The sequence below is a fragment of the Trachymyrmex cornetzi genome, unplaced genomic scaffold (genome assembly GCF_001594075.2).
Source record: "Trachymyrmex cornetzi isolate Tcor2-1 unplaced genomic scaffold, Tcor1.1 scaffold670, whole genome shotgun sequence".
Lineage (NCBI taxonomy): Eukaryota > Metazoa > Arthropoda > Insecta > Hymenoptera > Formicidae > Trachymyrmex > Trachymyrmex cornetzi.
The window spans coordinates 128,696-144,217 of NW_017299993.1; the positions used below are offsets into that span (position 1 = coordinate 128,696).

A 15,522-nucleotide genomic window follows, 5' to 3' on the forward strand; every position below is an offset into this window, starting at 1 on the left:
CTTGTTCTTATACAAATTCTTTCTTTTCGATAAAGTTTTTATTCTATAATTTATAGTAGAGAATATTATGTTCAACGGATAACCGTTCAAAAGCAAAATTAATTAAGTTTTTTATGTTCCTCCTATGATAATCCGGATGTGAAAGAAAAAGAATTCTATTAAATTGACTTATAATAATACCTTTCTTATGTTCATCAGGGTGATGCGATTTGTAACTCAAGTATCTTCCCGAATTCGTCGGTTTTTTATAATTATCAATTTTGACACAGCTTTCCTCAACTCTGATCGTAATATCCAAAAAATTTACAGAACCATTATCCTTCTCTTCTACACTAAATTTCAATCTATTATGATACTAGTTAAACGAACATAGAACGTCATCGATCCGGTCATATGGCAATGCGATCAAAATATCGTCAACATACCGATAATACAACGGAACCACCACATTCAAATTATTAAGAATCTCTTCTTCTAAATCCTGGATTACAAGATTAGCTAATATGGGAGACAGTGGAGATCCCATTGGCATGCCAAAAATTTGTTTAAAATATTGGTTGTCGAATTTAAAATATGTCGAATTGAGAATTAATGAGATAGCCTTTAGAAATTCATTTTTCGGAATACTAGTATTTTTTGATATCTCATTCCATCTTATATTTATACTTTTTATTACTAATTCCTCCGGAATGTTCGTATACATAGAAATAATGTCAAACGAAACTAATTTATAATTTGCATCTAATGACCTACCATTTATTTTATTAATAAGGTCCCAACTATTTTTTATGTAACTAAAACCTTTATTTACACTTTTATTTATAATTTGTTTTAGATACGTAGCTAACGGGTACAATGGACTATTAATACAACTCACGATCATTCTCAGAGGATTTCCTTCCTTGTGAATCTTTGGCATACGATCTAGATACTGTTCCATCCGTAACATTTAGTTTTTTATACGCAGATTGTTCTATGTATTCCTTGTTTTTCCATCGGTTCAACAGTATGTGTATTCGGTTAGTTAACATTTTTGTCGGATCTTTTTTAATAATAATGTACGTTTCGATATCCGATAACATAGCATGCATTTTTTCTTTATATTCACCTAAATTCATAATAACTGTAGAGTTGCATTTATCAGCTTTTGTAATTAGAATATCTTTGTGTTCATCTACAAATTTTTTAACTTCTTTCATTCCTTTCTGTAAAATTAAATTATCATCTGTACTTTTTATTGAGTTAATGTAAGATAATGTCTTTAATGCCTGAATGCAATCATTCCTAATCGAATGACGCCCGTTATTCTCTACTCTATTAATATTATATTCGATATGTTTAATAAATTCCAAAATCACTTTATCATTATCCATTTTATTATTAGGTAGGTTAAATTTGTGTCCTAATTGTAATATAATTTTAACATTCTCCGGAATTTCTATGTTACTCAAGTTAATAAGCCAATTGTCATTGATATTCTTTAAAGAAAACTTATCTTCAAATTCCAATGGTTCAATCTCAACTTGAAAAACATTTTGTATAATCGTATTATCTATTTTATTAGTAGAAATCTTTTCAATATACGAAGGAATGAATTCAATATTCGAATTTACAGATTTTGACCACAATACACTAAATTTTATCGGTTTTATTTTCTCCCGTTTCCATCGTTCTGTAACTCTTCTTAAGTTAACTAATTTTTTATTAATTCTATTATTTTCTATACGCCACATTCTATTAATTACAAATTCTTGATGATGGAAAAAGGAGAATGACAAATATTCAGGCAACGCGTTCATAACTAATCTGTGATGCTTAAATAATTCATTTCTTACATAACTTAAATGTTTATATGCATCTTGTAACTCGATTCTAATCATTTTAAATATAAAGTTGTGTTTTAATCTACTCATTTTATATCTAGAAGTTTTAATTTCTATATTTGCTTGATAATTTTTAATTCCTTGTAGATGTGCTGGAATTAGTTGTTCTTTAAGACATGCTTTTAAGAAATGTATTTTAAGTCTTACACTAATATTATGCCGCATTAATTTAATATATTGTTTTAATATTAAACAAGTTTGAACACCAAAATAATTTCTAATAAATTCAAAAAACGAAACTGTTGAACGCATATTAATGCCAGCGTTATACAAACAAAATTAAATTATAAATACACCGTGGTTCAATAAACACAAACAATTCTTTGTCTGAAAGGCATATACCACGAACACCAGGTAGTAGTGGCGACTATTACAATTCTTTTATTAAACACATGAATTCAAAATAAACGTTTCGGTCCCAATCGGACCATCTTCAGTATTAACAGTACTATTATAATTAATTAGAATGATCCTATCATACGCAACATAATTATACAATTTAATTAAGCCGTCAATCTTACTTAAAAATAATTTCTAGTCATATAATTTTAGCATTTGTCATTACATAAACAAAAATTATTTTTCTCTTTTTTCTCCTAAAACGGAAGTCATAAATTTTTTTTACATACAAAATATGAAGCTTATGTGACGGAGGAAAAATATTTATGACTTCCGTTTTAGGAGAAAAAAGAGAAAAATAATTTTTGTTTATGTAATGACAAATATGCTAAAATTATATGACTAGAAATTATTTTTAAGTAAGATTGACGGCTTAACTAAATTGTATAATTATGTTGCGTATGATAGGATCATTCTAATTAATTATAATAGTACTGTTAATACTGAAGATGGTCCGACTGGGACCGAAACGTTTATTTTGAATTCATGTGTTTAATAAAAGAATTGTAATAGTCGCCACTACTACCTGGTGTTCGTGGTATATGCCTTTCAGACAAAGAATTGTTTGTGTTTATTGAACCACGGTGTATTTATAATTTAATTTTAATGTCTTTAACAAACTCGTTGTCTTTTCGCTGCTCTACGATGTTGGAAATCTGCATTGTCTTCCCAGTCTGTTGTTCTTCAACACTAGAGATCTGCGTCACGGATTCTACTTGTGCTGACATCTTTTGCGGAACACTCGCTTTCTTCTTTTGCGGGCAGGCCTGTAATCGGTGATCCGTTGCTCCGCATTTGAAACATGATCCTCGTTTTCTTTTCGGCTTGCTGCAATTTCTCGCTATATGGCCCGTCTCATTGCAGTTGTAGCACTTGTTTTCTGCGCCACGCTGCTTCGACGCTTCCGAGGGTAGCGGTTTCGTCATTCGTTTAACGTCCAGTTTATTCGCGGCGGCGCTGCTATTCTCCCGGTCGACATTTTTGTTCGTTACTCGCAACGTTATTTTTTCTAGCGCTCTTAGTAAATTCTCTTTGTCCGTAAAGCTTTGCATGCGCGCTTGATTTCTGATTGTCTCATCGGGAATGCCATCGATTATGTAATCAGATAGCTCCACTTTGTCCACCGGCACTCAATTTGCGAGAATTGTCTTATCATAAAAATAGTTTCTAAACGTTTCGTCACTTCGCCAGACTCTCTTCTCAAACTGTTTGCGTAATTCCATCTTTGCGGGACGATGATCAAAGATATTTTGCATTCTCTCAATTAATTGATCCACCGATATTTCTAAGTGTTCTGATTTCGAATGGAACCACTGTAACGCCTTTTGTTTTAGGCGCATTCAGATAATTATGCGCGTCGTTCCGTCATCGAGTTGATACGTCGTCCGAAGTAGCTCTAGCTGCTTCCGCCAGGTCCAGAACGTATCCTCTGATCCAGCGAATTCATTTAATAATTCGCCTATGGCTTTAGGTGACGGTCGCGTTAACGAAGCCTGACATACTGTCATCATCGGCGAGATTGGAGCTCGTGCGTTCGAATCGGTGCACATTTCGCGGCGCAAGAGTGCGATTTCTCGCTGCATCAGATCTCATTCTCTCCTCAGCATCTCCATTTCTTTATCTTGAGCAGTTGGCTCTCCTAATTGGGCATCCTGCCACTGGGGAATATGCCTGGCTGTGTGGTCCCGTTCCCCATCGCCCGTTTTCAAGTTTTCGTCTTCTTCTGATTGTGAGTGGTTCTCCTCGGTTTCTCCAGTGTATCTTGAGGTCTCTTCCTCTTGAATTTTCTTCGTAAGCTGCTTCCACCCACCGGTAGAATCGTGTTCGAACAATCTCTGCAGTAATTCCGACTTGCCGCCTTTTAGAGAAAGGCCCAAGCGTCTTAATGTTTCCTTAAGTAGCACTACCGTAAATTTTTCGTTGTGGCCAAATTTTCCATAATGGCCGTCAAACGCAAGCGCGTGCTCGACACCTAGTGCGTAAATTGAGAGCTCGGTGTTCTCTCACGTAATATCCTTCACTCGCGTGAATACTTAACTGCCAACGAGCGTAATATTTATCGGCACATAAAGTTCAGTGGCGATCTGCGAATCACTACAGGTTTACAGTTCGCGTACTCGCATAACGTTACTATCGAGCACCTCGGGCTCATATCCCACTTCTGAAATTTTAGGCTAATGAGAGAACTCAGAGGATGTGTATATGTCAACACTTTATTCCGAACTGAACTGTCTTACAATGGCCGTAGTCACGTCGTCCTCCGCCCCTCTCTCCTTAATCGTCTCCGATTGGGCCCGCGTGCCCACGTGAGGTGGTCGTCTTGCTCGTGTCGCGGCGTCACCGCGGAGTGATATTAGTTCCACGTTGTACGATGCATTTCAATCACTACGTCTTTCTCTCTCTCTCTCTCTCTCTCTCTCTCTCTCTCTCAACCAACTACACTTCTAAATCACCGACCTCTGCTACGAATTTCTCTCGAAAAGCTTTCCAGTTTGCTCTCGTGATATTGAATCTTGCCTCGCGAATTAGGCAACTGCACTCAACATTTCTCAGCTTAATGACCAAAACCCTATGGTCACTGTTGGTCCAGCCCACTTCAACTTTCGAATTTCCTATCAATGGATAGAGACTAGCACTAGAAAGAGTTACGTCAATGTTGCTGACTCCATTGGTGGACGCGAAGGTATGGTTATTACCCTTCTAATTAACAACAAACCACCCGGACATGGCCAGAAAACCTTCTAGCTCAAGACCTCTTATATCAGATGATCCACTCTGCCACAGAGGGGAGCGTGCGTTAGCATCCATTCCTATAATTACTCTCTTCCCTCGAAGCTCTTCTTGGATACGCATAAGTTGCTCCATTTGGGGCCCAATTTCGGATGAAGGTGGGCAATACACCGACACTACGAAAAGTTCCTCAAACTAGCTGGAGACCTGTGCGCATACAAACATTGGTGAACTCAAGTGTTTCAGCACTACCACATCAAATGATGCCTCCAGTACCACAATACATGCCCGAATTGTGTCATCCTGGCGAGACTCCGCGAGAATCCGGTTCGATGTCGTTCAAAGGCCACAGACAGCCCCCCTCACGACCCAGGGTTCCTGTACGAGGAGGATGGAGGCTCGCTCAGACACAGCCATTTCCCTTAGCTCAGCAGATGCTACCCTACCGTTTCCCTAAATTGTGCTGAAAGATTGTCAGATCAGCAGTCTTCCTATCCATAATCAATAGTTTGCTCATATCTGCTCAATGCCACCTTGTATGAGGGACAGTTCTTATCGAATGTGCCGTGCGCAAGAAGCCTCTTCCTCATGCACAATCCACAGGATCCCGGCCTATCAGAATCAGGGCAATCACCCCTTCGGTGACCTACTTTGCCACAGTGCGAGCAGGTTTCGTTATCTGCCTTACAATGCTTCGCAATGTGCCCCACATCCAAACACCTGTAGTACCTCGTTACGGATATGAAATCCGAGACCCTACATCTAGTCCATCCCAAATATAATATCCTAGCCTTTCCCAATTTATTGCCAATTTCAGGGGATGTCTCCACCATCCAATTCGTCATATTCTGGTTTTTTTTCCCTACTCTAAATCTAGGATTACATGACTCCCTAAAGGAATCCAAGTTAGTTTCTTGGTGAATCTCTGCATTCTGTTTGAGGATTGCCTCCTTGAGGTCCTTCTCATCCATGTAGCCTGGAACATCATATTTGATAAATCTTGGCTTCCTAGCTGAAGATCTAGTTACCGATAAGCCTGTATCGCCTAGGCTCCGACAATCGGTGATCTTCTGCAGGTCAGTGCTCGCTAGCGTCTCAACGAAGACCCTACCTTCGCTAGCCATCCTAATATTTTTGACCCTAATATGATTCTTGACTGGGTCTATTGTTTTGAGAAGAGCTTTCTTAATCTCTTCAGCAGAGGTCAACTCTTTTGTTGTGCTAGTAACCATAAGCGTGTTACTTCTGGGTCGCTTCGTGCTACCCGCAGTAGCCCCAACCGATCTACCCGCTATTGCTCTAGATGGAGCATTCCGTTGCGCCTTTTTCTCAGACCTGGCAACTTCAGAGAATTATACTTGCTTATTCTTGTCCTTAACTGCTTCAGTTCTACCACTTTTCTCCGCTAATCTAGCTCTTTCCCTATGTAAAGCCTGCAACTTTTCTTTCTCAATTATTTCCTGCCTCAACCTGTCCTCGAGATTAGTCCATTTAGACAGGATAAACTTAATTGCTGCTCTATTAACCTTATTGCTTTCATAAAAGGAACTTCTCAAGATCGGTTCTTTCCTTACTTATTACCTCCATTACGCTCTTTCTTACCGGGCGATTGATCTTACTACGTCCCTCAACCAGAACGTACTCAGTTGAGGAGCATGAGAGTGTTCTGTTGTGACTAACCAATCTCACTCCCCCAACCTGAGCAGATTTTTCCACCTCTTCTGTCACTGTCGCTGCCTCTGGCACTTGCTTGTCTACTGTTGAAGTGTGGGCAAAACCCTTCGTGTGATGGCGGAGATCTTCCAACTGAACCTCTTCTCTCGAAGGGGTCTATGTCCAGATCAATAAACTCGTTAGCCCCGGTTTTAGTCTTAGTCGTCTTAGTTTTATCCGTCAATTTAATTTTTGATTTGTCAGAATTTTTGCTCATATTTGAAATCTATGACAAACACGCTGTGACACTCCTCCGATCGGGGTTGGATCTGCTGTTCTGGGGGAGATCACATGCCCAGCTACCCAGATTACTGGACATGCTTTTCGACCTCGATCAGGAAGTTACGCATCTGACCCATCGCTACACTCTACAGCTTCACACCCCTATCATATCGCTCCGGGTCGGACGGCGCGCCACGCCGGTTGTCACACCAAAACGGGACTCAAGACCACCTCATATCTCACATCCTTCTCAGGCAGAGTCTGCGGCCCGAACCCCACGCCTTAACCTCGTTAGCACTTTTTCAGAGTCTTGGAACTCTTACTCTAGGTTTCCAGCAGGTACCACTAGGAGGTGAGGTTCGACTTGACTGTGAGAGGCTATGTCATTTTCAGACCAAGTTACGCATCAACAGCCCTACAGACATGACTCTTTCCTATCATCGTGCATTTTAATTACTTAAATCAGGCGGTATACCTATATTACGTAACCAGATTGCCGGGCAGTCGGCGATACGTAGTTTAAATTGTTTAAATTGTACTACAAACCTAGCATTGCTTTATCACTACTCTATTTGTTGATCACTACTCTATTTGTAATAGTTTGAGTTGTTTAAGTTGTACTACAAACCTAGCGTTTCTTTATCACTGCTCTATTTGTCCAACAGAATACTTTTGCATCGTGTTGCTTTGCCAATACTGCGGCGTGTTGCTTTCGCCAACAGTGCGGCGTGTTGCTTTCGCCAACAGTGCGGTGTGTTGCTTTCGCCCACAGTGAGGCGTGTTGCTTTTCTTTGCCTATACTGCGGCGTGTTGCTTTCGCCAACAGTACGGCGTGTTGCTTTGCCCATACTGCGGCGTGTTGCTTTCGCCTCTTTCTCAGAGGGTGGCTGTATCCCTCATTTTGTTCTATATATATATATATATATATATATATCATAAATAAATTTGGCTGTTAGGTATTTTGCCAGACACCACGGACCCCACCTCCACCTAGGTCAGGGTCAGGTTAGTACCCGTTGCCAACTCTTTCACTCTCTTACTGCGGACGGCTTCCCACAGCAACGAGTTACTCCAGTTCTTAGACCGATTCTGTTACACGCGGAAATGCAGGGGCGGCCGAGCAATCGAGAGAACAAGCCGTGCCCCATGGGGCGCTCTCCCGATCACAAAGCCATGTTACCCGGATACACTGGTCCACCACATCCGCATGCACGCCCTAGAGACGGCCCGTTCATGACATCAGTGCTACCGACTACAGCGAGCAGAAGGCGAGCTCTACAGAATCAGCACATGGTAGACACCGAAGCAGTATTTGCTACTATCATCACCAATACCTAAGGTTCCAACGTGTATCTAATTGTTGCATGTATTGTATTATGCTGCATGTATAATAGTGTATTGCAATAGAATTTATACCCTGTTGTTGCATGTGTATTGCATTATATATTGCATGTATTATAATGTATCGCAAGCTATTCCACAATGTGTATTGCCTTACATGTTGCATGTACTATAGTGTATCGCAAGCTATTCCAACTTGTACTTATTTATTCCCTATCTACCAGATATATCAGCTTATAAGAGTCATGTCTGCACCTGCCTGCAGTACAGGTACAGTGTTAATACACTGTACTATAATATCATATAGATTTTTTGTACTGCTACCGTACGGTTATGCCGTACACACCACCACCACACACCGCCACCTCGTGGCAGTATATTAACAGTACGGTAGCGGTATCTTGTGCAGGTTGGTGCGAGTATCGCATGCTTGGTTATCTGGGAAGTTCCAAAAGTGTACACTGGTTCAACCACAGAAAACAGACCTAATATTTGAGATTAAAAGGCCTGTTCTTTTTGGCTGAACTTTTGCATCAGTTCATCTTTCTTCCTCTTCTTTTTTTCCGGATAGAAAAGGAAGAAAGATGAACTGGTGCAAAAGTTCAGCCAAAAAGAACAGGCCTAATGTTACATTGGTGGAAACGGACATAAGTCGTTCAGAGAATCCCGCTATGCCCGCTATTGATACATTATCGATGGAGTCTTGTAATTCAATGAATCAATGCGAGCGGGATGTGTAATTTAAAAATAGACGCGCTTTGAAAAAATGCATGTTGGCTAGAATGTATAAATAATTTATTTATACGGATACAATAAGTCATCTGCAGTAAGAATACTGTTAACGGTAATAAATAACGTAAATTAAAGATTCATCCGAATATGACATAATGATAGAACGTGTTACACAACATGTATTAGTATAAATTATTATAATGATATGGCGAGTTCAGTATTCCTCTTCTTCCTCAGTGTTAACAGCATCTTCTTGCACCTCGCGATAATCGAGCTCCAAGGCGGCTAGATCTTCCCGAGCTTCCGAGAATTCACCTTCCTCCATGCCTTCCCCAACGAACCTGCAGAATTTAGTACATCGTGTTTTAGTAATGTCTATTTTACTTTAATCTTGGTTCAATTTAGTCTTTATCTTTTATCAATTTTAATTTAATTTTAAATTATAAAAAATGAAGAATATATCATTTCTTTATACCTTATGCACATGTTATTAAGTTCAATGTTATTTATTTTTTTATAATACATAAGCCTTAATTTATTGTTTCACTTTCAGGAAATTTTTATCAATTCATCCCTAATCTTTTTTTCTATATGTTAGGCAACAAATGATGCTATCTATATTGAACAATACACATATTATTTGATGAATTGTTTATTTTTCAAATTCGTCACAGTTTGGTACAAGTTACCTTTGGTAATTCGTCATGTTACATAGGAAAATCTTTTGCTCTAGCTGGTCTAGACAAGTACGTTAATGCTAGATGGCAAGCGATATTATTTACGTTCAACTCAAACTTCTTACCAATGTACGAAAGCTCGCTTGGCATACATGAGATCAAACTTGTGATCAAGTCGGGCCCATGCGTCCACGATCGCTGTCGTGTTGCAGAGACAGCAAACAGCTCTTTCTACCCGCGCGAGATCTCCACCTGGTACAACGGTGGGTGGTTGATAATTTATTCCCACCTGTTAACATGGGAATACAGTGATACTTTACTGTAATCGACTTAAAAAATATGAAAAATCAGTTAAGAGGAGTTTATAAACATTCATTTTACATAATAACAAATTGTGAATCCTTAAAATACTTAACTCTCTAAATTTCTTGGAGTGAAATCTTATTATAAAAGAATGAAAATATTTGCACTCTTGAATAAGAGTGGCAGATTTTTACTCTTTTTTGCAGTGAGATTTCTTTTTGAAGTAAATAAAAAAAGACGGCGTGCAGTTCAAATGACTATAGAGATGTACCGGATCGTAAAATTATCGGATATCAGGTATTCGAAAAGAATGTAACATTGGATATCCGAGAAGGCAATTTTTCGAATCAGATATCCGATATTTTCCGGATATTTGATCGGATTCCGGGACAATGTCAACTTACGATTCATAACAAAAAAAAGCCGAGTAAAAAAAGAAAAAAAGGGAATGAAGGAAAAGGGACTGCCCTGCTGCAAATTCCCATGGGAAATTTTTCTATGGGTTTGCCTAATCATAGGTACCCATGGTAAATTCGACAGGTCCCCATGGGAGGAGGCTCCTATCTTGCTGTAAATTCCCATGGGTTTTTTCATGGGTTCCTATAGAGGACTATAAGATTCTGGCTCTGTTCCAAAATTTGCTGCCAGTACTGAAAATCTATAGTTTACGTTATGTGCATTATCGATTTTCAGTGCTGACAGTAAGTTTTGGAACACAAGCTCTGTAGGAGCTTATACAGTGTAAATAATTGATGACAACAGAGAAAAATATCAGGGCGTTCCTCGTCTCGAACCCAGGCCTGGTCTTTTCTCCGAATTGGTAGACTTCCGTTCTGCCACTGAGCCACACAGCCCTGACGCTGATAGCTTCTCTGTTGTGCCTATTCCCTCTAAATTTCTTACAATAGATACCTATAGGATTTACGCAGCATGTATATATAGGATGACATAGGAAATTTAGTACGAAACGTTGGAATTTCAAGAATGGATCTAGACACGGAGAAAACCCGCCAAACGCATAATCTTTATATAGAAAGCACCCGTGAAAGCCATAAGAATATTAATCTAAAATAAAAACACCCTGTTAAATTCATAATATGGAATTATATTCAGTTTGAACTATTTTTAATTATTTCTATAGAATATGTTATATATATTATTCTCTCAAGTTAGTATAGGTACCAACAGGAATGCGGAAGAGGGAATTAAAGGCCTATAGGATACTGCATCTTGACGTATAGGAACATGTAGGTGCATATAGAACAGAAATGTGTATACATCATTATCCTATGATAGCTTATAGGGGGTGGCACTCAGTTGGACACGGCTCAATTGGACACGAGCCACTCACAGCGCTTGAGACTACAAAGCTCCTAGGCACTGGTCGCTGTGGTGTCCAATCGAGCGGGGTGATCAATCGGGATCACCCCGTTTATAGGCACTTTTAGTCTCCATGGGGTACCTCCCCACTGTCTTACGTACGCCTACATGTTACTATACGTCAAACTGGTATCCTATACACCCTTTTAGTTCTCATGGAGGCATCTGTCCACATTCCTGTGGGTACCTATACCATAGGAATGCAATAGGTACTAACCTATTGCATTCCTATGGATGTCCTACGTATACCTATAGGTAACTACACAAGCTCCTATAGAATCTTATAGTCATCTATAGGAACCCATGAAAAAACCCATGGGAATTTGCAGCAGGGTGTAAGGGAAAAATAGTGATAACAATTATGATTTTAATGTTATCGTCCGAGTTTGATTATCAATGGAGATGATAACTTGATTATCAACGGAGATGATAAAAAAAAATTGTAATTTTGCAGCAATAAGATATTATAGCATTATGAGTATGCATACTCGTATTTATAGAACCTTTTATAATAAAAAATCAACAATTTAACGATATAAAATTTCAACCGGATATTAATGATATCTGGCTATCCGGTCGGATAGTAAAAAAGTGCCGGATAATACCAGATACCGGATTCTTTTCGGATATCCGGTGCATTCCTACAAATAACTATAAATATACTATATATATGCATGTACATCCATACATAGTATAGTTATGCAAATTCACATGAAATTATTAAGCATTAAAGATTCAGCTTCAACCGCGCGTTATATATAGGCCATTATTTCCTATTTCTTATTGGTTGTGCTTACACATGTACGATCCAATAAGATTCTTTTGGATTTTTTTCATTTCTTGAATTCTTCTCCGTTTTAAAAAGAAGCCTTCTTTGATCATCTTATAGTACCTTGAATCCCGTCGGGCACCATTCGACGAATTGCACATGCTTCTGACGTTTTATCATCGCGATCGCCGCGTTCACATCCTTGGGTACCACGTCGCCTCTGTAGAGCAAACATACTGCCATGTATTTTCCCATGCGCGGATCGCAATTCACCATTTGATGATTCGGTTCAAAGCAGGAACTTGTTATTTCCGAGACAGTCACTCTCTCATGCCCAGCCTTCTCTGCTGACAGAACCGGAGCATATGTAGCCTGCATGATGATAAAACGTAATACTTAATTAGCACATAATTAAGATTAGCACATAATTATCGATTAAATAATCGTATGATTTTTTCGATTTTTACGTTATAAATATTAAATTCATAAACTTTAACAAACGGTGCTTACGAGTGGAAAATGAATACGTGGATAAGGCACTAAATTCGTCTGGAATTCAGTGAGGTCGACATTCAGGGCTCCATCGAATCGTAAACTGGCGGTGATGGATGAGACTATTTGTCCAATCAGCCGATTCAGATTCGTATAAGTCGGTCGATCGATATTTAAGTTCCTCCTGCATAACTCATAAATGGCCTATGAATATAACACACGCGATTGTAGTGACAGACTTCGCCATTACCACTCCGTGTAGAGCAGCGTATATAGCTACGACATTGTCCTAATAAACTTTATTTTAGACATGTGAAATGTTGGGTAGAAAGCACGCAAGCTTTCTACTAGTAGAATCCATTTCTAAGAGAAATTACCGTTTCGCAATCGATTTGTCAATAACTGAGTTGTAAAGTGTTCACGAAATTCAGACAATGTAATAAATTTTACAAATATAAGGTTTATTACGTCGATTTTACATTCGATGTTATACAAAAGTACACACCTGATTATCTACAATAAAAGCCACTTCGCTGTGCTCTAACGTCGGATGAGTGTACAGAATTGCGTTGTAAGGTTCCACTACTGCAGTCGATACCTATGAAAAATGTAAACACTTTCGTAATGAAGAAAACAATTAGATAATCAAACAAATCGATAGTTTCATAGATTGTTGGAAAAGTAGACTATTCATTAAATAGTATCAAGGAAGCAAACAGAAATGTATATGTATACAGATTATATTATTATATCATTAAATTAAATTAAATTAAAATTAAATTATATCATTTGAATTTTTTTCGAAGAAATCAGAGTTCTTAAGCAAAAATCGAAATATCCCGAGTAGGGAGAATAATATTACCTGTGGAGCTGGATAGATACTAAAGGTCAGTTTACTTTTCTTCGGATAATCTGCGGACAGTTGTTCCATAAGTAGACTCGAGAATCCGGAGCCTGTGCCACCGCCGAAAGAATGGAAGATTAAGAAGCCTTGCAAGCCTTTGCATTGCTCTGTTAGTCTGCGTATTCTGTCCAAAGTGAGATCTATAATTTCTTTTCCTGAAAAATCGCAAGGTCGGTTAATAATACATCACTCTATTAATGACTATCACTCTATTAAAAAACATATTTAATGATCTTCTCTTACAAAATGAAGCTTACAGAATAAATTTATATAGAATATTTTTGACCAATCGCTTATAATACGTTATAATTAAGCTTCAATCTTTTTACAGATTTACAATTGTGACGATAAATTGAAGTACCTATTGTATAATGGCCCCTGGCATAATTATTAGCCGCATCTTCTTTTCCAGTAATCATTTGTTCCGGATGGAATAATTGTCTGTAAGTACCCGTGCGCACTTCATCTAAAGTATTAAAAATATAATTCGTTATTATATCTTCTTAATTCTATTAGTTATTAATATGTAATACACGTATTTAAGAAAAATTTACAGTGAAATAAATGTGAGTTAAATGTTCGAGACCAGGATTAAATAATCAGTGATTAAATGATCAAGACGTAACTCTCAGCAACGTAAAGTTATAAAAATTTGTATCTTGCAACTCAACAATCAATAATTTCTTTAATAAATGAATTTTTCAATTATAATGCTCAGAAATCAATTATTCTTTCTAGGACACTTGCCTACCACCGTTGGCTCGAGATCGACCAAAACCGCTCGTGGGACATGTTTCCCCGAACCAGTCTCGGAAAAGAACGCGTTAAAGGAATCATCTCCGGAGCCCACACTAACATCGCTGGGCATTTGTCCGTCTGGATGAATACCATGCTCCAGACAATAAAGCTCCCAACAGGCGTTTCCCATTTGCACGCCCGCTTGTCCTATGTGAATGGATATGCATTCCCGCTGCGAATAAACAGGTAAATATTTGTGTGCAATATATCCCCATATATTTCATAAATCTACATACGCAATAAAATAATATAATTCGATCAAAATCCAAAAGAAATTATTTATAAAAATAATTCTCTCTCTCTCTTTTTTTTCTCTCATTCACTTATATTTTCGATTCTTTATTACTTGATTGAAATAAACTCTTTCGCCTTTTCTCAAATAATGATATATAAATAAATAATAGAAATAGTAAAAGAACTTATATGGGTAATAAAGAGTCTAGTTTAGTTTATTTTGCTTTTCGTTATTTACCGTACTGGAAAGAATTTAGTTGCATTAATTGGAATTTTGGTTGAAAATGGATAAATCAGAATTTTTTGGTTGAATCTATTATTATAGTTCTAAGATAAGATATTAAGATCTAAAATTCTGAATGATACATCAGATTATTTAAAAGTTATGTTTGTGCCCTCAAGGAGCAATCATGATTGTATAATGTAATTACAATTACGTCATTGCAAAGAGATATTGTTTGTTATCGTAAATTTTCATATTACTTAAGTTGAAACTGATGGAATAGTTCCACCCTATGGGAGGAGAGACAGAGGGGGGAGGGTATATACATTAAGGGAGGGGTATAGTTAATTCGGTGCAAAAAGAAGGCATGTTTTTATGAATTTTTTTAGGCGCTCTGGTTAGTGCCAGTGTATTGAAATAAAATTATAATAATAAAACTACATCTCAAGAATATTCAGTAAAAATTTGGACGCAAAAAATTAAAAACTGTGCAAATGGCACGCGATCGACGGAGGCGCCTCGAAAAAAAGACGTCCTGCGGTGCGCAACATTTCTCGGCACTGAATCATCTGAAATCAAAAAACCAAAACTTTTTAGTTAGTTTATGAGTTTCTTGAGGTAACGCTGTCGAGTTTTTTTTTTTAGTGATTATTTTTTATTTAACAATGATAAATAAATCGGAATTTTGAGTAAAAATCGTACTTTTTTTTTCAAGATGTTAC

At 37.8% G+C, this 15,522-nt stretch overlaps 2 protein-coding genes across 3 annotated transcripts in view; both read right to left on the reverse strand.

Moving 5' to 3' along the window:
* Positions 1 to 2,872: 2,872 nt before the first annotated feature.
* Positions 2,873 to 3,334, reverse strand: LOC108767422 (protein lin-28 homolog B-like). Its single transcript, XM_018517325.1, has one exon. The coding sequence runs from the start codon at positions 3,332 to 3,334 to the stop codon at positions 2,873 to 2,875; it is 462 nt and encodes a 153-aa protein (XP_018372827.1).
* Positions 3,335 to 9,182: 5,848 nt separating this feature from the next.
* Positions 9,183 to 15,522, reverse strand: part of LOC108767424 (tubulin alpha-1 chain) — a 26,902-nt gene continuing 20,562 nt past the window's right edge. For both annotated transcript variants that reach the window (XM_018517329.1, XM_018517328.1), the window contains exons 2-9: positions 14,293 to 14,515; positions 13,907 to 14,011; positions 13,504 to 13,700; positions 13,147 to 13,239; positions 12,660 to 12,845; positions 12,273 to 12,521; positions 9,823 to 9,986; positions 9,183 to 9,361 (exon numbers count right to left, since the gene is read on the reverse strand). In XM_018517329.1, the coding sequence (XP_018372831.1) occupies positions 9,235 to 9,361; positions 9,823 to 9,986; positions 12,273 to 12,521; positions 12,660 to 12,845; positions 13,147 to 13,239; positions 13,504 to 13,700; positions 13,907 to 14,011; positions 14,293 to 14,515 (1,344 nt within the window). In that variant the 3' untranslated portion in view covers positions 9,183 to 9,234. The remainder of the gene's footprint in view (positions 9,362 to 9,822; positions 9,987 to 12,272; positions 12,522 to 12,659; positions 12,846 to 13,146; positions 13,240 to 13,503; positions 13,701 to 13,906; positions 14,012 to 14,292; positions 14,516 to 15,522) is intronic.

Bases quoted from the DNA above. Each gene is read 5' to 3' on its own strand.
- LOC108767422 (XM_018517325.1), bottom strand. From the start codon at position 3,334: ATGCAAAGCTTTACGGACAAAGAGAATTTACTAAGAGCGCTAGAAAAA.